The 23089-nt window shown below is 48.4% G+C and overlaps 1 protein-coding gene across 7 annotated transcripts in view; it reads left to right on the top strand.

Moving 5' to 3' along the window:
- The window catches only part of Arhgap25 (Rho GTPase activating protein 25), a 79920-nt gene that overhangs the window by 43016 nt on the left and 13815 nt on the right, over nt 1-23089 (top strand). For 6 of the 7 annotated variants that reach the window (NM_001109247.1, XM_087658800.1, XM_087658798.1 and 3 more), the window contains 3 exon segments: nt 933-1020; nt 5002-5118; nt 21191-21398. In NM_001109247.1, coding sequence (NP_001102717.1) covers nt 933-1020; nt 5002-5118; nt 21191-21398 — 413 coding nt within the window. 7 annotated transcript variants of the gene reach the window in all.

Genomic DNA, 23089 nt, shown 5'->3' with positions numbered 1-23089 from the left:
GACAAGATCACAGTTCTCCCCATTATAGACAGCATCACAGTGCTCACCATTATAGACAGGATCACAGTGCTCCCCATTATAGACAAGATTACAGTGCTCCCCATTATAGACAGGATCACTGTGTTCCCCATTATAGACAGGATCACAGTGCTCACCATTATAGACAGGATCACAGTGCTCCCCATTATAGACAGGAAGTCTCTTCTCCTTTTTATTTCTGCTCCTCCCTGTCATCTTTCTTTTCTCTTCCCCCTCCTTTCCTCCCTCCCTAACCACCTGCCTTCTTTCCTCCCTCCCTATCTCCCTCCTTCCCTTCCTCTCTCTCTATCCTCTTCCTTCTTACTCTTTCTGTTTTTCTCTCTCACACATCTCTATTCCTAGACTGCAGGAAGCTTTCTTCTTCCAGGCTTCAGATGTTATTCTAGAAAATCCGTAAGCTTCCATTCCTTCAGAGCTGTCACTGTTGCTGACTTTTTGTTTAGACTCTCCAGAATGATGACAACTTAGAATGAGACTAGGAATGACTCAATCTAAAAAAATGTTGGCTCAGTCACTTCAGACAGTCATTGGCTACCAATCTAAAATCTAAATCTTATCTGAATGGTGGGATCGGGTGCTTCGAGGATGCCCTGTGAGAAAGCCCAGTGCAATTACTGGAGCATTGAGTATGCCTGATGTAGAAGTGATTTGGCTCTCTGACAGGAGGCCTCCAGTCAGGACCTTGCCCTGCCTGCCCTCGGCACAGACAGCTGCCCCTCATTCTGGCCAAGGCCCGAGTGGGAGGGATGCCCTTCATACCGGAAGCAGTTTCATGTGTCTCTGCTTACCCCCTCTTCTCCCTACTGTTAACATCCCATTTGTCTCCCCAACTTAACGGCTTCCTAGTAAGGTAGCTGCTCATTATATAAAAAGCATAACCTTTGATCTTTCAGGGATGCATGTATCTGCCAGGCAGCACAGTCAAAGAAATCGCCACAAACCCGGAAGAAGCTGGGAAATTTGTCTTTGAAGTTATTCCAGGTAGGTAGCCCGAATTTCCATCCCGTGCCTAGAAGTCAAGGTGATGGTCCATTGTTCAACCACGTTATGAACTTACAGTGGCTTTTCATATAGTTAGGGAACTTACCCCAGGTGACTAGCTAGCATCAAGGGCTTAAGGGTCGCCCATGACAAATGAAGGCCCATTTGATGCAATCCTAGGAGTGTTCCAGGAGTCTGGCTGGATACAGGAGCTGTAGTGTGAGGTTCTGGGCCCTCTCTATGAGCAGTCGTCATCCACACTCACACAGTGCAGAACCCTACAGCTGAGATAGGCTCTGAGCGGTGAGGTCGCCCCTGGGATGAGGTGCAGTGATCAAATGTCAGTGGTTCTATATGTTCCAACAGGATCTAACAAGAAATGCCAAGTTTCAGCTTTTGAGAACTTTGAACATGCTAGGCGCTGCATGTCCACTGTGCACATGAGCTGTATGCTGGGAGGTCCCTGTTCCAAGTAAAGGACATATTGGAGCAATGGGAATTTGGCACATATCTTGCCCCTACCTGGGGGCTGGTTTTTCCTCCTCCTGTCTCTTGCTCTGAGACAGCCCAAGGAATGCCGGCACTGCTATGCTGGCTGGTTGCCCCAGCCTTGATCCCAGCAGACAAGGCCATGAGGTCCTTTCATTTAAACCTTTCCTTGCTCACATGGGTGGAGAAGGCAGTGTGGCGAAGGAGAAAAGGGCCCTGCCCAGAGCCAACCTGCTCACACCCAAATCCTGGCTGTACCTCTCACTGTACAGCAACCCCTCTAACTTCTCCCTGACTCTTCCGATTTACCTATCATGAGGACAAAGATGGCAGTGAGCATTAAATGGAGATGACTAAATAAAATGGTTTGATGTCTAGTACATAGTATGGACCATGCATACTGGGGACATCTAGCGGGCATTGTCTCTACACCAAAGAAAAGGAAAGATTAATCCAGGTGGTTTACATGGGTTCTTTCTTGTATTCTACTCTGAAGATCCAGCTTCCTCTTCCTGCCATTCCAGCCACAGTCCTCTATCTAGGAGAACCCCATCCCTCTCCCTCCTGAGCTGTTCAGCCTGTAGGCTCTCTCTTTCCTGATGCAACTCCTGGAATACAAACACGCACAAAAGTGTGTGCCCCAGCGGCTGCATTTTCTACCCACAAGTTCCATGGAATGCTCAGGTTGAAGATGCATTGTGAGCTTTCCCTATAAACTACCTAGAGGACTGCTCTGAGGGAGGGAAGGGAAGAGCCCGATTGTCTTCATCACCTTGTCCATAAATACAGCCTCCTGCAGGAGCTCCTAGGTGCTCACACTCTCTCTTTCTCTCTCCCTCTCTTTCTCCTTTCCTCTCTCTCCTCCTTTCCTTTCTTTCCTCCCCTCTCTCCCTCTCTTCCTCCTTTTCTCTCTCCTCTCTTCCCCTCCTCCTCCCTTCCTCCTTTTCTCTCTTACTCTCTCTGCCTCTCTCTCCCTCCCTCTCTCACCCTTCTCTCCCTCTCTCCCCCTTCTCCCTCCCCTCCTCTCTCTCTCTCTCTCTCTCTCTCTCTCTCTCTCTCTCTCTCTCTCTCTCCCTCTTCTTTCTGTCTCTCTGCCTTTCTTTCTGTCTCTGTTCTATTCCTGTCCCCGTATCTTCCTCTATCTGAACCCCTCGTATAGACAAGTGATCACATAGCAATCCCAAACTCGGAGCCTCCGTTCCTGTAGCGTCCTGTAGCGCTGCTGTTTCCAATGCTCCTTCCAGCCTGGTCTGCGATACTTAAAATTGTCAGTTCGTCTCCTTGTCCTCCTCTTGCGGAAGGTCATGCTGCCACAAGAAACAGGATTTCTGATCAAGATCCTTTCTCAGAGGCCCCCAGTTTCAGGGGCACACATAGTGTGTACTTGTAGTTGTGCCTTCGATTTTAGACTTACAGCAGGCAACTGTCGAGGGTGAGCGTCCCCTCCCTCCCTTCGACCGCCCCATCCCCTCCACCTTTAGCTTGACAACAAGTGTGGGGGCTGCTCTTGTGTAGTGCACCTCATCAGCCTTCATACACAGCACATCAGGATAGGCTCCCATTTGTCAGCAGCATCTGCTAAGAGTCAGTGAGGTTGCAGGGCCCACGGGTAGCACAGAACAGAAACACACACAACCTACTGTCCTGTTGCAGGCTAAAGAGCAGGGTAAATTGCGTAATTTTCCTGAGGGGGACAAGAAAATTAAGGCACAGAGAGAACTTGTTCTAACTGAGGCAGGGTGAAGGTAATTGCTTTGTCACTGATAGTGGAGCAGACAGGATGTGTCACTGAGAACGTGGAACTGGGGTAAAATTATGAAGACGCCAACAGAGAAAGTGTTCACCTGGAGGAAGCCTTTCCAAGGACAGGGATGGCCCGGGCAGTGTCCCCCAGCACCCAGAGAATTCCAAGTGGACAAATGTGGCTGGCCGACTTGATTGCAGAAGTGGGGAGGTTTGATGGGCGTTTCCTAGCAACTCTAAGAAATTGAGCTTCTAGAAGGATGGTAGACTGCTGGGGAGGTCTAGATACAGTGGCATGACACGACTCATGTTTAAAATTCATGTGAGTGGAGAATAAAATGTAAATATAGGGCTGAGGACAGAGCAGGGTACCAGTGGGGAGGGTCCCACCATGAAACATCAGAGGCAGTGACTGAAGGAAGCATTTCCCAGGAACCAGTAAACCAAGATGTCTTTTGACAGTGCAGCAGACTGCAGTGTGTTTGTGGGAAGAACAGCAGACAGATTCTCCCCAGCAGGGCTTCCACAGGGAGGACGAGAGCTTTGCTTGGTGTGTGGCCGGGCCCCAAGCAGAGACCTGGCGTCTCTGGGCTTCAGTCTTAATAACTCTTAACAAGTCGGTAACAGCACAACTCCCCACCTCATTTCAAAGGGACCCTGCAGTTACTCAGGCCATTTTTGGTTCCCCCTTTCCAATTCTACCCCTGGAGATACCCACAGGAAAGGTTTTTATGGAGAAGAGGCAATGACAAACTGGATTAGAATCAGCTCATCTCAAAGGGTGAAAGGCGCTTGGCGTGGTGACTGCAAGCTAAGTGGAGGAGGTCAGAAGCAAAGGGACTGGAAAGCTGGTTTCCATGGGAAAAATCTAGGGCTGGCCTCTAGATCAGCTGCAGTGAGCTCTCTGGAGATGACCTGGCACTGTAGGAAGAGCTGACTTCAACAGCATCCTGTACCTGAGGGGATTTCTGTGGGTTGTGTCCCTTCTAGCACCTTTACCACTAACACCTTCACCGACTAAAGTCTGTATCTGCAGATTTCTGTCTGTGAGGAGGTGTAGGGAGATGTCAGGTTCCTTCTCCCCCTCATTTCTTCCTTTGTCACTTTCTCTCATTTTTGTCCCTTGCTGCCACCTCTCTCCTCTTTGTCTTTTCTGTCATCATTTGCTCATTTGACACATTAAGCTCTACTCAGGTTTAAAGTGAAATGGTAAACAAGGTCCTGTCCATCTCCATGAGCCCTGGAACTAAGTATTGGAAACCTACCTTCAGCAAGGCTCTGTGTGGTCTGAACATCCGGTGATAGGAGACACTAGTCCTATGGAACGGGCACTCTAGTGGCCTTTGTCCCTCTTGCCTAGGGTTTTGCTCCTTTCCAGGTCTCCACAGCTGAGCTCAGGTTGCCTTGGGAAGCATCCATTGTGGGTATGGAGACCAGAAGTCTCCCTGAATGCCTAACCGAATGCTTCAGTTGCTCTTCCTGTCAGTAGCAAATGGCTTCTGACCTCTGTGGAAGCCGTTCTCTGCCAAAGCCAGGGCAACTGAAAGCCACATTCAGTGACTTGTCAATAGAAATATGTCATTGGTCAAAGCCATAAAAATGGACCGATGTCCAGGGCTACTGAGCAAGGTTAGAGAACTTGATTACTGTCTACATTTCACTGAGCTAAGAAACTAGTCAGGTTCAGCTATTGCCCCGTCCCTTGGCTCTGGCTCCTCCCACTCTACAACCTGCAACTCTTTCCTCCAGCCTCAAGTGACCAGAACCGCACTGGACAAGACTCCTATGTCCTCATGGCCAGCTCCCAGGTAGAGATGGAGGAGTGGGTTAAGTTCCTCAGGAGAGTTGCTGGCACACCCTCTGGAGGTAAGAACTCTCACAACCCTTTCTGAGCAGGCCTCTGGGTAGGAGGAAGCTGGCTTCATGCACTACCTCTCTATGCAATGTTCAGAGGAGAGATCAGAGACCCCCTGGGGCCATTGGCTAGGTCCTCTGCTGAGTATGAGGAAAAGAGGCTTCTACATATCTAGCTAGCCTCAGCTCACCTCAAAAGGCCAACTCCAGATCAAATAGAATAGATGACTGTGACACCCCAAAATAGGGCTTTCTCCACTTTGCCAGAATATGCTCTTTGAGATGAAGAGCTTGGACTAGCTGCTCTGGGTCCCTTGTGTCGTCAACTCTTACTGCACCGTGGGTATGCCCATTATGTACCTAAGAGGGCTAATGACAAGATTTGCAAGCAAGGCTGGTCAGGACAGAAGGACAGCTGCCCTCCGGGTGGGAGCCTCTACTGGTCTTACAGGTGTGTGGTAAATTCTGCACTCAGGCCTTGCTAGGGACTACAAGGTGTTTGAGTGAGCATTCTAGCAATATTTTCACGCTTGGCAATGGCCTGCTACAGACAACAAAAATCTGATGCAGAATATATATGAAATCAACACATGTGAATTTAGCACGCCCTCTTCATTTTATAAAAACACGGAGTAGCTCAAATGGATAAGTGCACAAAATACCACTTCCCACACATTTTAGAAAAATGAACTACTTGTGTTGACTCCAGGAAAACTATAAATATGCAATTAATTATTGATGTCTCTTATTTTAGAGCTCATTTATGGGAGCATTCATGGTTAAATATTGATTTGATTTCCCAACAGTTTCTTTCAGAAATTATAAGAACGCCAAAATAATATTATGTAAAATTGAAGAATATTGGTCATGTGAATTATTTTAATGCTGCTTTGTTCAAACCAGGGTTGCATGCACATATTTTTTTTCCTGAAAGAGAAATGTGGAATGTATGAAACTTTATATGCCTTGTAACTTAAGTTACTATAAAATCTTTTTAAAGGTTAATTTTTATTATTTCTGTGTGTGTGTGTGTGTGTGTGTGTGTGTGTGTGTGTGTGTGTGTATGCACATACACATGGTGCTTATGGAGGTCAAAAAAGGGTATCAGATCTCCAGGAGCTGTAGCTCTGGGCAGCGGGCTGCCCGTGGATGCTGGGTCTATGCTTTCATGTTCTGCAAGAGCAATTGCCTCTTAACTGCTGAGCCATCCCTCTCTTATCTCTCATAGGGTCTTATTGAGCCATTCCAGGATTGTCTTAATGGAGAATAGAAATCATGTCCAGCGATGTTAAGGAAGCAGAGAGGGTTGCCGGGTAGATACATCGAGGACAGGAACTGCCATGGGGCTCACAGGGACAGGAACTGAGAAATCGAATTTGTATCCATTTCTCATGGGCCCATTCACTTTTCCTTGCACATCTGCCTGTTTCCGACCAGCCAGCAGCACCTCATGCCCACACTTGTCCCCAGTATATTCCTATGCCAGCCACCTTCTCTCTGCCCCTCCCCCCAGCACTAGCTCAGCCTCCGCAGCCCCATTGTTAACTCCTGAGAAGCTCCACATGCCTCAGCTGAGGTCAGGATTCCATCTGGTCCGTCTGGGGACCTGGGTCCTGTGGAGAAAGACGCCATTAGAATCAGAACGCATCTGTCCCAGCAGTCACTAACATTTGCACCAGAGCACAGAAAGCTCGAGGTTTCCCTGGCCATTTCCCAAGCCGTAAACACACGGTTTTATTATGGTAACTATGCCAAGTGGGTTTTCTTCTTCTTTTTTTATCATGAGAAAACCTGGTCCTGTGCTTTCCCTGTCTGGAATAGCTTCATCTCAACCTTCCTTAAGCCCTGGACTGAAGGTCAAGAGCCTGCTGACGCATCCTTTTCCCACTGAAGGGCTTTCTTCATGGGTGTTGTCTAACTTTGCATCTGCTTTGCCTCAAGATTATCTCTGTGCTCTCACTGGGACCCGTGCCTTCTGCCAGCCTTAGGAGACGTGCCACGACGACCTGCTGCGCTCTGTCCTCATACTCAAAGGGTTCCTCTCATCAAAGCTTCAGCCACCACCCCCACCCCAGAAGGGGTTTAAGTCCTGGGCATGGGACTGGGTGGGGGTGGGGTGGGGAGCCAGGGGACTGCGCTGTGGGCTTGTTCAGGGGACAGTGTTAACTCTGATGTGAGAGCCAATCACCAGACCAATGTGGCCGTGTCACAGAGTATTACTGAACCACAGGGAATAGAGCATCAGAAAGGAAGGAGGAACATTTGGCTTGATCAATCTTCTATAGGAGCCTCAAAGGGACAGAATAGTTTCTAGGGTCCTACTGACCCAGAAGAGCACAAAGCCACAGCCATCAATACCAGTCTATACCTGTGTGTGATTTGCATCATGGGGGTGTTATGCCTGCCACTCTCAGCAATTGGCCATCAGTCTAGTCACACCATCTTCCATGTACATCTGTCGCTCTGAGTCAGGGTCCAGGCTGAGCCTTGAAGGAGAAATAGGTGGAACGGCATCTCAGGGGTCCAAAGTATAGTAAGACCGATTAGGTTGTTTTACTTAGAAGTCAGTTGATTCTAAGCAGGCTGGGGATACAGTTTGTATGTAGGATGGACACATCGTTCTCTCTTTGCTCAAAGCCATTACTTATTGGGCGCAGGTGAGGTCAGAGTTTGATTTGTGAAGGCAAGTATCATACAGCCATTCTTAAGAAACTCATTCCCATGAACCAGGTACAGGTGGCAGACCACAGAGCTTCACCGCAGTCTGAGACATCGCTCAATGCGTTTCCCCAGGTTAAGGCAGGGAACCCCAGTCCTGCAAGAGTAGATAGATGGCCGTCCCCAGGAGACTGTCTGGAGAGAGGCGGGGCCAGGACTCTTCGTACAGCACCATCAGTGAACTGCGACTGGGTCTGTTCAATGTTCTCCTGAAAACATGGTGACATCACTAAGACATATTGGCCTTTCCTTCCAACCCGAGGGCAGCTCTATGTTTCCCACGTTATTCTTGACCACCTCTCATTACCTTCACTCCTCTACCTGGTCAAGAATCTTCCCTGCTCAAACCCCCTGACTAAGCTGCCATATCTGCCCTCTGACATGTTGATGTCACTTCATCAGAGTGAGCCTGGCAACTGTCATGTCAAGGCCCTTCTGCTCAAACCTTTCCTACCCTCCCCTTCTCAAAGTAAAAGCTAGTGTTCCCATAGTTAACTCTTTGTTCTGTTTTCTAGACCCTTCTTTCTTGCCTGTTCCACTCCAGCAGCAGCATCTGCACCGTCATCAGCCTCCTCGTAGACCCACAGGCATGCTCCTGCCTTAGGGCTCTTGCACATTATGTGCTGTTTGGAATCCTCCACATGGCTTGATCGTGTGTGTGTGTGTGTGTGTGTGTGTGTGTGTGTGTGTGTGTGTGTGTCTCAGGTTTACCATGGTGAGTGGCTTATGTTAAATGACTTGGTTAAAGAAGAGGTCCTCCATAGCAGTCATTCTGGGTCACTCTCCCAGGCTTGGCCAATGCATAGCCAAGAAGGGGCTCAGTGAAGTGAGCGGCTCCCTCTAGATTTATTCCCCACTGAGCATGTCCACAGCAAGCCTTGCTGAAGTTCTTTTTGATCCAAAGATACCCTTAGAAAATCCAATGAAGCATGGAAACTGGCCAGAATGATAACTGGACGTGAAAAGCGTGGCCTTCCACAGTACAATGTCCTGTACACCTGTAGCCCACTTGAGTGACAGCATTAAAGGGGAGAAGCCACTCTGGGAAGAACTGACACTTTTCTGCTCCTGTCACCAAAGAGGTGGCCTCCAAGTCTCCTAGCTTCTCAGGTGTCCCTGTTTTCTGACAGGCTCTGCCTGGTCCTCATGTCTCCTCAGGGAACAGCTTCATGGTGTCTTTTCAGTGGGTCCTCTTTAAAGAGGACCAGCTAGATGGACAGGCTGGAGCAGCCGTATCCTGGAAATTGGGGATGTAATCTCAAAGTCTTGCAAAGTTAAGCAGGAAAAGAGACCAGAGGCATTAACTTCTGACAGCTTATCCCAGGCCACACTTTCGGGGCGTGTGTGTGTGTGTGTGTGTGTGTGTGTGTGTGTGTGTGTGTGTGTGTGTTTGTGGTATGTGGTATGTGTGTGTGGTGTGTGAGTGTATGTGTGTATGTGTGGTGTGTGGGGGTGTGTGTATATGCATGTGTGGTGTGTGTACGTGTGTACACATGTGGTGTGTATGTGTGTGTGCATGTGGTGTGTGTGTGTGCACATGTGGTGTATGTGTGTGTGTGTGTGTGTGTGTGTGTATGTGAGTGTGTGTGCCTGTATCCTCAAGACGCTCTCCTCTCAGCACAGAGATCACATCCTCAGGTCCTCATAGTGGAAATCTGGTTTCTGTGCCCTAGGAGCAGGCAGTCCTGGCTGCAGATGGGGTCTCTGTCGCCTGTTCTCCCTTCCCCTCTGGATGCTTGCTTGTTCAGTGGCTTCTGGGCACAGGAGTTGTGATAAAGTTTCATCCTCTCTGCTGCTCCACTTTGGAGACAGGGCTCAGCTCCTTTGTCTAAGTGTCTTTGTGAATTTGCCATCCCAAGGCTCATGCCACGTAAACATCTACTTATTATGAGCCTCAAGGAATTTTTCTTCCTCTGGCCTTTTGCTTTTGTTTTGTTTCACATGCTTCAGAGCACGATTTCGCAATCCATAGCTTAGCACAACGTGTGGGATGTGCAGTCCTTGCTAAACACTCTGCTTCTGTGTGACCTAGTCCTTCTAGCTAAGCCTGATAATTCTTAATTATTTCTACTAAATATCTCATCTCCCGTTCCCCCAGCTCCTAAATATAAGCAAGACACACATTTATTCATTTATTCTAAAACTCTTTATTGATTTCATGCCAACACGAGGGAGAAAGATCCCCGGGGGAGAAGAATACAATCACTCCCTCAAGAAACTTGCAGTCTACAAAAAGACACAAAATTCAACTTTAAAGCCCAAAGTTACAGTATAAAAAATAACTTTGAAAAACACCGTGAAGCTGGGTGCGGTTGCTCACTGAGATAGGAGGAGTCCTGTGAGTTCGAGGCTAACTTAGGCTACAGAGTGAGTTCCAGATCAGGCGGGGCTAGAATGAGAACCTGCCCCTCATAAAATAGAAACGAAGATGTATTACCGAAGGAAAAAATACACGAAACGAAGTAAATCTTTGTGAAGAAGGGTGAGAAAGGCTGGACTGGAACTGATTCGCCAAGCCCCAAATAGCCAGGGGAGGTGAACCAGACAGAGACGCAGGAAGCAGAATGGTGTCCATATCGGAGGGAACAACAGCTGAGACAGAAAGGAGAGTGTGGGGGTGGGGTGAGGGTAGCAGAAGAGACTGCTAGTGGTGGTTACTAGGAGCAACGGGTAGCCATTCAGGAGAAAGTTTCAAGCAAGGTGGTAAAGTCAGATTATACTGAAAAGATCACTGTCGATGCTGTGTGCATCATGGCCTGGCTAGGGGCAGCCAGCTACAGAGAAGGCAGCAGACCAGAAAGGAAACTGGAGCTGTCATCCAGGCAAGAGCGGGTGGGTGGCAGCTTGTAGAGGAAGGTGACAGCGGAGCTGGGAGAATCAAACAGGTTTGCACAGCCTTCCAGAGGTGATGCTGCCAGGAAGTGGGTGTGAATTCCCTGTGGCAGGAGACGGTGTCAAAGATGGGTCCCGATTCCTGGCTGGGGAATGGTAGAGGGATGCTTGGTTGGTAGTGTGAGACTGCCCCAGGCCCTCCCTGGCAAGGCTCTCCTGGCCTGGATCTCTGAGGGTCTCTAGGGTGCTGGGGTCAGTTTCGGGAGGTTTGCTCCATCTTCCTGACAGGAGGGGCGGGAGCTGGCTCGCTTCACCCACCAGCCTACATCTGAGCTCATTGTCTCAGAAGACCCTGACTGAGCCCTGCATATCTCTGAAAGCCTTTCCAGGAGAGGGTGGGCTGGCTTCATAAAGGCTAAGTGCTGTTCTGTGTTCCTGCCAGACAGCTTGATATACGGTGCAGTGCTGGTAAACGCTTGCGTGTGGGATTTTCTTCCTTTCTCTCTTTCTTTTAGCTCACCTCAGAGCTGTCCCCTGAATGGCGGCTGACAATTAGCTGCTAAGTAAAAGGAGGCACTTATTTTTATTGTGCTCTGACAGCTTTATGTTTACTCTCTGAAAGCCAAGGGAGCCTCTTGTGTGTAAAGGTGAGTAGGGAGAAATGTTGGGAAAGGGCCGGGCAGGTGCTGACACATCCTAGGATTCCTCCCAGGAGTCAGAACCTGAACGGCCTTTGCAAGCATGTGCTGATCTGGAAGCAGCAAGGACAGTTAGCTCTTGCAGTGCAGGAGGAGAGGCCAGACTGGCTCCTCAGAGGCGGAGGGCTCAGTAGCCATGCCTCACGTCCCCAGGATGCCGCACTGGGAGCTGGGTTGTGGCTTTCCCACCTTGGCGCTGCTCTTTTGCTGGGACGTCAGGAAGAGAGCCCCCAAGCTCCGAAAGAAAGGTATTTCTTTCCTATTGTATCATCCTTCCACGGTAGGAAGACTTTTCTGGACTTCTCTTTGCTCTCATGTCAGGATAGGGCATCTGAGACTGCTGGGTCCTGGGAAATGTGAAGCTATGCTGGGGTCTGGCTGGCGGTGGGAGGGATTCAGAGTTCAGGGATAACAGAGGAGGAGCAAGAGGGCACAGCTGAGCTAGCCATTTTCACTTCCTAAACCGTGCCCTGGGGTTTTGTAGTCACTCTGGGGAGGGATCTTTGGGGTTGACCGTGGAAGATAGAAAGGGAGCAGTTGGAGCAGTTCTGTCATCCATGAGAATAAGATATCACTGTCCTGGGGCTATTCAGGACAAGGCTCCTCTGTTCAAAGACTTAGGTCTAGGGACTGGAGAAAGGTGGGGGGTGGAGGGTACAGGGGGTAGGGTTATGGTTGTGGAGGTGTTGATGTTGTTTGTGGTATGAGAACACAAAATGACACAGTCAGAGCTGGGGCACTGTGCGGGAAGCACCAGGAGTTCCTGTCCCTGGATCCTCCCTGGACATGGATGATGGCTCAGATATTATTATAGCGACTTTTTCGGGGAGCATGCACTGTGGTGTAAAACCCAGAACTTTATGCATGATAGGCAAATGCTCTGAGCTATATTCCCATCTTTTTTTTTGGTTCTTTTTTTTCGGAGCTGGGGACCGAACCCAGGGCCTTGCGCTTCCTAGGCAAGCGCTCTACCACTGAGCTAAATCCCCAACCCCCATCTTTTTTTTTTTTTAAAGTGTGTGTGTGTGTGTGTGTGTGTGTGTGTGTGTGTGTGTGTGTTGAGTGCATGAACAGGGAGTCAGAGATGAACCTTGGGTGTCATTCCTTTGGAGGCATCCACCTGGGTTTTGAGATGTGGCTTCTCACACATCTGGGACTCCGGTAGCTTAGGCTGGCTCCCCAGTGAGCCCCAAGACCTGACAGTCTTCACCACTAGGACTAAGATTGATGATCAAGCTCCCAGTTCTGACGCCTGCATAGCAAATACTTCACCCACTGACCTATCTCCCTGTTTTGGTTTCTTAATTCTTTTTTAAAAAGACTGTGGCCTGATTTCCCACTGACTTTTAATAAAAACTGTTTAAACTGCTGCATAGAGGCCCAGGGACGGGGGATGTAGTTTTAGGCAAACTCTAAATCCATGCTCAGCTTCTCCATTTCCAGCTTCACATTAGTTCAATTAAATCAGTCAACTGTCACACTCAAGAATAGCCAGACCCAAAGCCTGTGCAGCTTAATGAACAGATAGAATTGGCATTTGTCAACTGACACAGGTCTTAGAAAAATTCCTCACCTGGGCCCAGCTTTGTTTGTTTTCGTTTTGTTTTGTTTGAGACAGGGTTTCTCTGTGAAGCCCTGGCTGTCCTGGAACTCCTTGCTCTGTTGACCAGGCTGGCCTCGAATGCAGAGATCTGCCTGCCTCTACCTCCCAAGTGCCAGGATTAAAGGCTTGCACCACCACCGCCCAGCTGGAATGTGATATTCTTATTTGCAAGTTTGAAATGACAAAGTTAAAAAGTTACCCCGTCAGTCACTGTGAAGATTGTATTGTATTTAGCAATCATGAAATTTACTCTGATAGGATGGTTGTAATTAATAGGTTGGCTTTTCTTATTCTTAAGACAGAAGCATTTCTGCTGATTGGTTCAGAGTGACAATAAGCTCTTGTGAATGAATTGATTAGATAGTAATTCACTGCTGCCAAGAGCAGAACTGTGGAGCCCAGATGCCCTGAAGGAGTGGGCACAGCCTGGGCAGCACCTGCCCCACTGTCTTCTTCCTTCACTGGCCTTTGGCTGTTGGTCTTTGGGCTGCCTCTGTTTCTGTTCCCATGTCCAGGGTACTTAAAAACAGAGGCAAAAACAAGGACCCAGAGAATGAGACCAGTACAGTCGGAGCAGTTTAGGGGGTACTGGGGGGACAGGTGTCAGACTCCAAGGACTGCTTTGGATGCCACTCTCCTATGTGGAAAGGACACAACCTGACCAAGACAAGCAGAGAATGCTTTGTTTCGTGGAAGAAGGGACACAGTGGCTCTCATGTCTGGAAGGCATGTGATGACCTCTCCCTAGAGGGAATGGCTTTGTTCTATGCTACAGATATAAAGTTTGGAGACTTCATCCTGTGGATGGATTTCAAGGTTGAGTTTCTAAGGCAGGCGGGGAAGACAAGGAAGAGGGTGCCTGCAGGAAGTTAATGGATGAAGGTCAGGGAGAGAGGAAGAAGCACTGGAGGAGGGTGAGAGCAGACAGCAGTATGAATGAGGAACCGGAGAGGGTAGTTCCAGAAGCCACTAGAAATCATTGCAAGAGGGGGTGTGACCTCCTGTACCCCCGGCTGCTGATTGCGCCGCTGAGAAGAGCTCTAGAAACTTAATTCCTCAGTTAAAAAAGTGTAAAGGCCATCGGTCTCCTTGACAAGAGGGGGCTTGGAGAAGTGCTGACCAGAGGGGTAGTGTGGAGAGTGGGAAACATGGGAGACAGCAGGTGGAATGTTCCTGAGGACTAAGGCAGCCTCTGTGCCAGGAGATAAAAATAGAAGGTGAACCAGACGGGCTGTCTGTCTCCGAGGCGCTCACAGCCCAGTGGAAGAGTGCTGTTTAAATAAATCATCGTGGAACTACATAGGAGGCGATAAAAGAAGGGCTGGCCTGGGAGCTCTGAGGATTCAGAGAGGGCTCCAACTCCTCTCTAAAGACATCCAAATGCGGGCGGACTGGGTTACAGGAGCATGCAAGGCCAGGCATCAGCTTGAGAGATTTTGAGTACAGGGGTACTTTTTATTCTAATAAATGATTTTGTGAATTTAGCAGAAGAAATTTTCAAGAAACCCAGGTGTCCCTCCCTCCAGATTGTATAATACAGTGGCCATGAGGATAAAGCAAGTTAAAGTGTTTGGGAGGGCGGCCTATTTGATGGGAGAACATGTTTAGGGATAACTCGAATGTGATGCTCTCAGTCTTGCGATTGGTCCAGTTGGGTACCTGATGCCAGGGGCTTTGTGTTTTCCTGGTACTTGGCACTTTGTTGACTGTCTAAATGCTGAGGGTTGTAAGGAATGCTGTAGGGGAAGCACGGACTTAAGAGAAAACAGGAGGGGATGGGACTGAAGAAGACACTGGAAGAGTCTACGTGGACTTAGGAAAATAGAGGGGAGGGAGAGTAGGGTCAGTTGTAGTGGTTACTAGTTTTTAGATGGTACCCAAATGTATGGAGACAGGTAAAGGAGGTGGGGGGGGGCGTCGGGATGAGAATGAGAATTTTGTAGGCACGTGAAATGGTATTAAAAGAAAGGCAACGCTGTCAGTGTTTGGAGAAGACCAGCAGGTGTGGGATCACCCAAGATAGGATTTTGTCACCGGGAGGGCATCAGAAATCACTGAGAAGTTTTGAGGCAAAGAGTGTAGAAACTAAATTATGATGGGTTGAGAGGCTGCAACCTGAATAAACTCAGTGGTCTGTGAGGGAGGGGATGCTCCTCAGAGGGAGACAAATATGTTGTGAGTACAGCAGTGAATGAAAAAGAGGCAAGAATGGCTGATTGGCCGAGGTAAAGGAGTATTCTTAATAAGCTGGCAACAACCTGGAAGCTCTTGACTCTTCATATCCAAAGAGAAAGTTTTATCCCGCAAAGAGTAAGTCTTGGAAGAGGTGGACAGGATAGAACTGACAAGGTCTGAAAGCAGCAAACAGAGGAAGAACAGAGAGGAACCTTCCTGTAGAGGAGGAAGGCAGGGAGGAAGGGTCTGGGGAGCAGGAGTAGGTTATTACTTCCCTCCTGAAGGAGTCACTTGACTTGCTATCTTGGGGTTTTACAGCTGGGAACAGACACTGTGACCAAGGAAACTCTTATAAAGACAACATTTAATTGGGACTGGCTTACAGGTTCAGAGAGTCAGTCCGTTATCATCAAGGTGGGAACATGGTAGCATCCAGGCGGACATGGGGCTAGGTGAACTGAGAGTTCTACATCTTATCCTGAAGGCAAACAGAAGACTGACTTCTAGGCAGCTAGGATAAGGGTTTCAACTCCCACACCCACAGTGACACACTTCCTCCAACAAGGCCAGACCTACTCCAACAGGGCTACACCTCCTAGTAGTGCCCCTCCCTGGGCCAGGCATATTCAAGCCACCATACTTGCCAAGGCAGGGAGGAAGGGCAGGAAAGTGAGCACAATAGGGGTGGAGCTTGGGAACAGCAGAGTTTCAGGGCCAAGGTCTCATGAAGACTGGGTATGTCACGGTTCTAGGACACAGCACTGTCCCTGTATGATATGACACCCTCAAAGTTCTCAGAAGCCTGACAAAGTTAGACATTTGGGTCATGGGAGCTGACAGTAGTGGTGTTAGAAGGAAAAGTAATATTGAGAGTTGAGAAATGAATATCCTGGTAAGAGCAACGTGAGAACGTGAGGGGAAGCAGACTGGGGAAGGCACACAGAGGAAGAGAGCAGAGGGAAGGTCAATGGATGCGGAAGAGAGGAGTCAGACTTGTCTCTGCTCTCAGGACATTTGGGTCATTTGTCCCCATCAGGATCTGTCCCACACATGCTCCAGAAGACATCTGTCCTTCCCTCTGACAGTGGCTCTCTGTACCTCTCAAAGAGAATGTCCCAGTGTGGTCTATGTTTTAAGTCAGATCATTCTAATAACAATCTTCTGGTGTGGCAGACCTATGTATCCAGCTCCTTTCATAGCAAACAGAAACCCAGTTCTGAGTGGTCTTGAACATTCTGATTGTCTTGTCGTTTATCAAATGGTCCTTTCGTTTCCATAATGGGAAGTTGACTGATTGGAGGCAATGGGAAGGTCTTTGTGTCCCTTGCCATTCCACACGGCTGCTGTCAGCTTTTGAAAGACACTTGATGACTGTTAGCGGGGGAAACTGGATTACTTTCCATGATAGATGACTACTAGTGTTTCAACCAAAGAAATGGTGAAATAAACATGAGCTGTTGGAAAACACTTGTTTATAGATATTAACCTACCAAGTCATTCAGCAAAGTCTGTTGGCCATCCTTCTTGTGCCAGTCCTGCTGGGGGAAGAATAGAGACCTTCACCATGTTTCCAGCCACAGGAACTTACAGTCACATGCCCAGGCACAAACAGACACACAAGTTATGATAGCACAATGTGAGGCCCTCGGAATGGGAGAAGAGGAAGAAGGGCACACAGAATGGGAATGTAGTCTCTCTATCTGAGAGCAAGAAGGCCTGGCAGAGGCGATGACATTGGAAAAAGCCCAGGAAAGACAAGTAGAATCTCAGGAGGCAGGGAAGGGGGCAGACATGGGAGGGAGGAGAGATTTGGAGGACGTAGAAACTGGAGAGCGCCAAGTTTTAGGACCATCAGGGTGAGGTGCTTTGGAATACATGTTAGTGGGTCAAACAAAATGGCAGGTGGATGTCAGGCCAGCACTGAGATGCACTAAAGTCAAACAGGCAACATCTGGGCATATTTGGGATTAGAGACTGTACTGCCAACTTCTAATACCAGATACCATGAGGGAGGAGCCATGAGGCACTGGGGCCAATAGAAGAATACTGCTATAGCAAATGGGGAAGAGGTTAAGACCTCAAAACCAGGGTCTGGTACTCAGACAGACCAGTGGGCTGGAAAGTTAAGCAGCAGAGGATTTTGAAAATGCCAGCTACTGGAGCAGAGGCAAGGAGGACGCCAGGTATCAGGACTCAGTACAGTTTTTTTAATAGATGGAATCCATATTAGTTAGTGTCTGGATAGAGGACAGCCAGAGAGTCAGGCAGAGAACCGAGAGACTTCACAAAGTCTAGGACAAAGATTTGGACAAAGCCGAGACCATTGCCTTCTGAACCTGAAGGTTACACAGGAGCCCGGGAGCCTGTAGGAAATGCACGTGGGCAGTGCCAGTCTTCATTTAGATCTAATCTTGTCAGGCAGAAGGGTGGGGGAATTACGGAGCCTGGTGCTGACAGGGCTGAGGTGGAGCTCGCCTACTCTTGCTTCGCTGGAGGCTGTGTAATTTGGAAAAATATTTTTGCAAAGCAACTTGCATACCATTGGGTCAAACCACTTGACCCCCTCCCCGCCCCAGTTCAACATGCAGAAAGTTGCCCCAAGAAAATACTGTGACAGCATGAAATATCTGCAGTCGCCTATCCAAACACCAATTAATTAACTCAACAATAACCAGATGCTGTGCCTGTGGGTGTAGACGTTGTTTGTTTGCTGAAGCTACATAGCAGAGCAAACAATCGGCGTTCTAAGAAATGTCATAATGGCTTAATTCGTTATAAGACAATCTAGCCATGGGCTCTCAGCCTTTGATGCACCATGACGTCAGAAGAACTCAGTTCTTGATTCCCCCACCCCCCGTGTCACCTTTCAAGAGTTTAGAACAATGGCATTAAATAAGACCCAAGAGACAGACCACTTGTGCTTCCTGAACAGTCTCTTGGGGCTGTTTTCTGCCAGTCTCCAGTTTTGACCGACATTTTCACATATTTGAGATCCATACTTAAGAGGTGATGACCCAACCTCTGCTGAGCATCTTGTACCAGAAGCTTGTCAGTGCCCTGCTCTACCTTTGCTCATCCATTTCGTCTTGACAGCCACCCTGAGGTGACAACACTGTCACAATCACTTCACTGCCAACCACCCTGAGCCTCGGAGGCGTTGGTAAAGTTGCCAGATCAGTAGCTGGGGCAGGGCATATCCGGAAGCCACACCCAGGCAGTGAGGCCCTGGGATGCATTGTGCTGTCTGTTGTAGTTAATGGAAATAATATGCTTTCTCAGTGAGAAGTCAATCCATACACCCCGAGATGAAGGAAAGCTCTTTAACAGTGAGTGGCCAACTAAGAGTCCACTCCCGACAGAAGGTTTTACCAGCGTACACATCCCAGGCTTATGCGTTTTTCACACACTGCCATCCTTAAGTCTCTTTCAGGTCCCAACCCCAGGTTACACTTCATATAATTCAGAGACAGGAGATTACAATTCTGGCTGCTTAGGCAGATAGGAGATTTACACAGCAAAGCTATCACACATTGCTAGGATTATTTTAAGCACACTGCTGTTGTTCTTTCCCAAGTAGTTGTTACCCAGGGTCATCGTGGTCCCCTGGCAGAATTAATGTTTTTCCTGATAAGAACACAGGGTACCTAATGGTGGGCCAGGATTTAATAATGTGTGAACCGGGGGTTGGGGATTTGGCTCAGTGGCAGAGCACTTGCCTAGGAAGCGCAAGGCCCTGGGTTCGGTCCCCAGCTCCGAAAAAAAGAACCAAAAAAAAAAAAAATGTGTGAACCCTGCACTGCCCGTGTTGAGTAACCCCTTAGAGGTACATGTTAGTTACTGATCCATTGCTGTGAAGAGACAACGTGACCACTGCAACTCTTATAAAAAGAAAGCATTTAATTGGGAGTTTGCCTATAGTTTCATAAATTTAGTCCTTTGCCATCGAGGTGTGGGGTGCATGGTCGCATGCAGGCAGACATGGTGCTTGAGAAGTGTCTGAGAGATCCACACTGGGATCAGTAGGCAGCAGGAAGAGCAAACCACTGGGCCTGATTTGGGCATTTGAAACCTCAACGCTCACCCCCAGTGACACAATTCCAACATGACCACACCTCCTAATCCTTTCAAATAGTGCCACTCACTGCATTCAAATCTATGAAAATGTGAGGAGCATTCTCTCTCAAGCCACCATAGAGCCTAATGGCTGGTTAATCCTAGGGAATAAACATTTATATCCTAGCACCCTAAATTTCACTAATCGCTAACAGGCCTGGTTAGCATACTACTAATCTGAGGGATATTTTTGAGGCAGAGGATATAGAGGCAGTGCCCCTATAGCCTCTATTGTACTTGTGTGACTGAATGCCTCCTAAGCAAACCTATTAGTAAGTCTTTATAATACCACTTCTACCACTTTAAATTCCTGCTCCATCAAGGATGCTCCCCACAAGAGCCATAGACTATCTGATAAAAATCCCCATTGCGAGGCATAGCGCTATTGGTCAGGACAGTGGAAAAGATTCCCCAAATATAAGCTATTGCACTGTTCTTGGTTTCCTCCCTGGGGTTAAAGCCCTATCTCTGCAGACACCACACACACGAGCTATAAGACTTAGTAGAGCTGAGCTGGACCTGACTCGGTAGCTCTTCCCGGAGGACCAGCTTTTAGTACCAAAAGGTGTTATGCAACCTGCCAAAGGAGGAAAGTAATCAATATTCCTGCCCAACTGTGAAGCCACAACAGTGAGCAGGATGGCAAGACATCCCCGAGGGTGCGATAATGACCCTCATATTTTGGGGGCAACCAACAGCTGTCTAAGCTGGATTGAAGACCTCTTCAATAGGAAGGAATTCATGCCTGATACTATAAAGCTAGCCAACTATTGATGGCCAGTGAGGTATTGGACCCCAGAGGAAAGTCTACTCCAGCCGCTTTCCAAAATCAACACGATTTCTAACTGACTGCACCCTAAATACTCATCTTGACGCCCACAGATGAGGGTAGCTCTCACCCCTTGCCAAGGAAGCTTCTTTTTGCAGGAGTCAGAGACCATTGCAGAAGTCCACATCTGTTCCAAAACCCAGAGAACAACTGACTATGTGCTGCCCAACCCCAACTAATACATCTAAAATAACTCTGAAGCCAAAGACTGTAAGAGTCGGAAGACCAGGGGACCCGCCGTGAGATACTACTCTCTGCTGTATAGAACAGGGACTGTGTACCCACGAAAACTCAAAAATAGGGTCAAATAAACATGACCCGAACAGTGACAACACCAGCTGACCTGCCAGTGTTGATGGAGAAAATCTCACAAGACTCTGCCCCTACTGGGCAGAGCTACTGGCAGTCAATCAACAGCCAATGAGAGAGGGAGAATCAGCCTTTCCCGGGGACATGCCCCCTGATAGGTTCTGCAATCCCAAGTGATCAGCCCTAAGCACATACACAGAGCAACACTAATGGATTTAGTCGGATGTGTTTGTGTGTGCGCTCAGGCATGTGCACGTGCACTTGTGCGCGCGCGCGCGCGTGTGTGTGTGTGTGTGTGTGTGCGTGCGCGCGCGCGCGTGCGCGCATGTGTCTGAAACAATAATTAAAGAAGAAACGGCCATGGATTTGAGGGAGGGGCAGGGCACATGGAGAGAGTTGGAGGTGGAGGAGTGGGGGTAGAAATGATGTAAATACAGTATTCATACATGAAATTCTCAAAAGTTAAATGAAAAATAACATTTTCAAAGAAAAAATGAGTCTGGAGAAATGCCTTAGTGGTTGAGAACACTGACTAATCTTCCAGAGGAGCTCTTGGATTTGATTGCCAGCACCCACAAGGAAGTCTCACAACCACCGTCCCCATCTGGCCCCCAAGGACGCTCATGCACATGGTGACCAGACATGCATGCAAACACCACCCATACTTGTAAATAGTAACAGCAATGCTGATAATAATTAATAATAATGGTGATGATGATTTTTAAAAACAAGAAATGTGCAAAGACCCTGACTACCCACTGATTTAATGAAGGGATAACTCAGGGATTCTATATTTCTTCTTCCCAGCGGTGTTTGGCCAGCGTCTGGATGAGACTGTGGCCTATGAGCAGAAGTTTGGCCCTCACCTGGTGCCCATCCTGGTGGAGAAGTGCTCGGAGTTCATCCTGGAGCATGGTGTGAGTGAAGAGGGCATCTTCCGCTTGCCGGGGCAGGACAACCTGGTGAAGCAGCTGAGAGATGCTTTCGATGCGGGGGAGCGGCCCTCCTTTGACAGGTATGCTGTCCTTACAGGATTCAGGAGAAAGGACCTAGTGAAACCAGGGAACCTCCAGAGGGGATTCGGAAGCTGCAGTTCACAATAGATCGGGGACTCTGTTCTGCTCGCCACTCTGGATTTGGGGGCCTGAGCACAGTTAGGAGAGTGTGCAGATGGTTTGCGTGAGTGTATGTTCAGGGTATTCAAGCAATGCTTAGGATGTGAGAGAATGGGCTGTAGAACATGGGGGGAAAGCTGAGGCTTCGCCCAAGAACATCCTTGTCATGAAGACGAGAATCATGAAGAACAGCACTAGCTACATAAACGTGTGAGGGAGGAGCACCACATCTGTGCCCCCTCCAACATTACAGATGTGGCTAGAACTATTAATTCTCATATGTGATTCTGAACTCAGCCTTCTGACTACAGTGAACACACACACACACACACATACACACACACACACACACACACACACACACACACACACCCATGGCAGCCTCATCAAATGTTTCCAGCCCTATTTGCGGCATATGTGGCGTGGTGACTTCCTGCAGTTCATCTCCTTCTCCAGGTGCAGGCCCCTGGCAAGGATGTTCTCTGCCACGCTTAGCTGGTACAGCCCCACCGCACACTGCATGCTCTGTTGACTATGTAGTACCTAGTTCCCTGCACACACTTGTACTGCTGGCTTAAGGCCAACCACTCCTTCCAAATTAGCAGCTCACCCAAGATTTGGAACAATGGGCCTGAATGCTACCCAGTTTACAAATGTTGAAATCCCCTAGAGTCATTGAGTACAGAGGGGAAAGTTATGGAGGTTGAGTCATCCTTGTGCCTCACGCTCTTCCGGCCTCGTTCTCTTCACCAACCCAAACTGTCTTTGTCTTTCACTGGAGCATCTCTGAGACCATCTGTTTCTCTCCATGCCCACTCGGTCTTAGTTTGATCTGCTGTAGAACTGTCGCTCCTGCCCTTAGTATACCATAGGCTAATTTCTCGTGTCGTTTATGCAAACAGCAGTATAGTTAGCATAGGAATATAGCAAGTTGGGGGCCCTTTTACCAGTGCAGTGGGTTACATTTTATAAGCAGGTACCCATTCCAGTGTACTCACTGTCACTGTATCTGGTTTTCTTCCTAAATTTCAATTATATTGGAGTTGATCAAAAGATGTGTATGTGTATAGATTACTGCTTGGAAAGTAACGTCCGTATCCTGAAAGGAAAGATTCTATTGCTGGGATTTCCCAAATGATGCTTCGATGCCAGCTTAAAGTCAGCCAGGTTGGTATGGGTGGTGGCACTACAGTCTTTAATTCCCATGAAACTCAGAGTTTAGAAGGAAGAGGAGGAAATCACACACACACACACACACACACACACACACACACACACACACACACACACACAAAGACAGTCTTTTAAATGTTTTTGTCAGGGTTTACTAGGCTTGGATGCCTCCTGGTCACAGCACCGATGTGCCCCAACCCCGTGCCTCTCTGTGAGAACAGGCCGGCATGCCGCATATCAAATATGAGGCTCCAAGGGAACCTCGCAGGGTCAGCTAAGCTGGCTCAGGACTCAGAATAGACAAAGAAAGTCACTTAATGTTGATCTTTTGGTTTTGAAGGATGGCCAGCTCAGGAGAAACTGACCCTAAGGGTGACCCTGGAGTCAGCACTGACAGTGGGAATTTAGAGGAGGGCTT

Source organism: Rattus norvegicus, chromosome 4 (assembly GCF_021556685.1).
Source record: "Rattus norvegicus strain SHRSP/BbbUtx chromosome 4, alternate assembly SHRSP_T2T, whole genome shotgun sequence".
In the NCBI taxonomy this organism is placed as follows: Eukaryota; Metazoa; Chordata; class Mammalia; order Rodentia; family Muridae; genus Rattus; species Rattus norvegicus.
The sequence above is the reverse complement of the archived record's forward strand: the minus strand, read 5'-3'. Positions and strand labels throughout refer to the sequence as shown.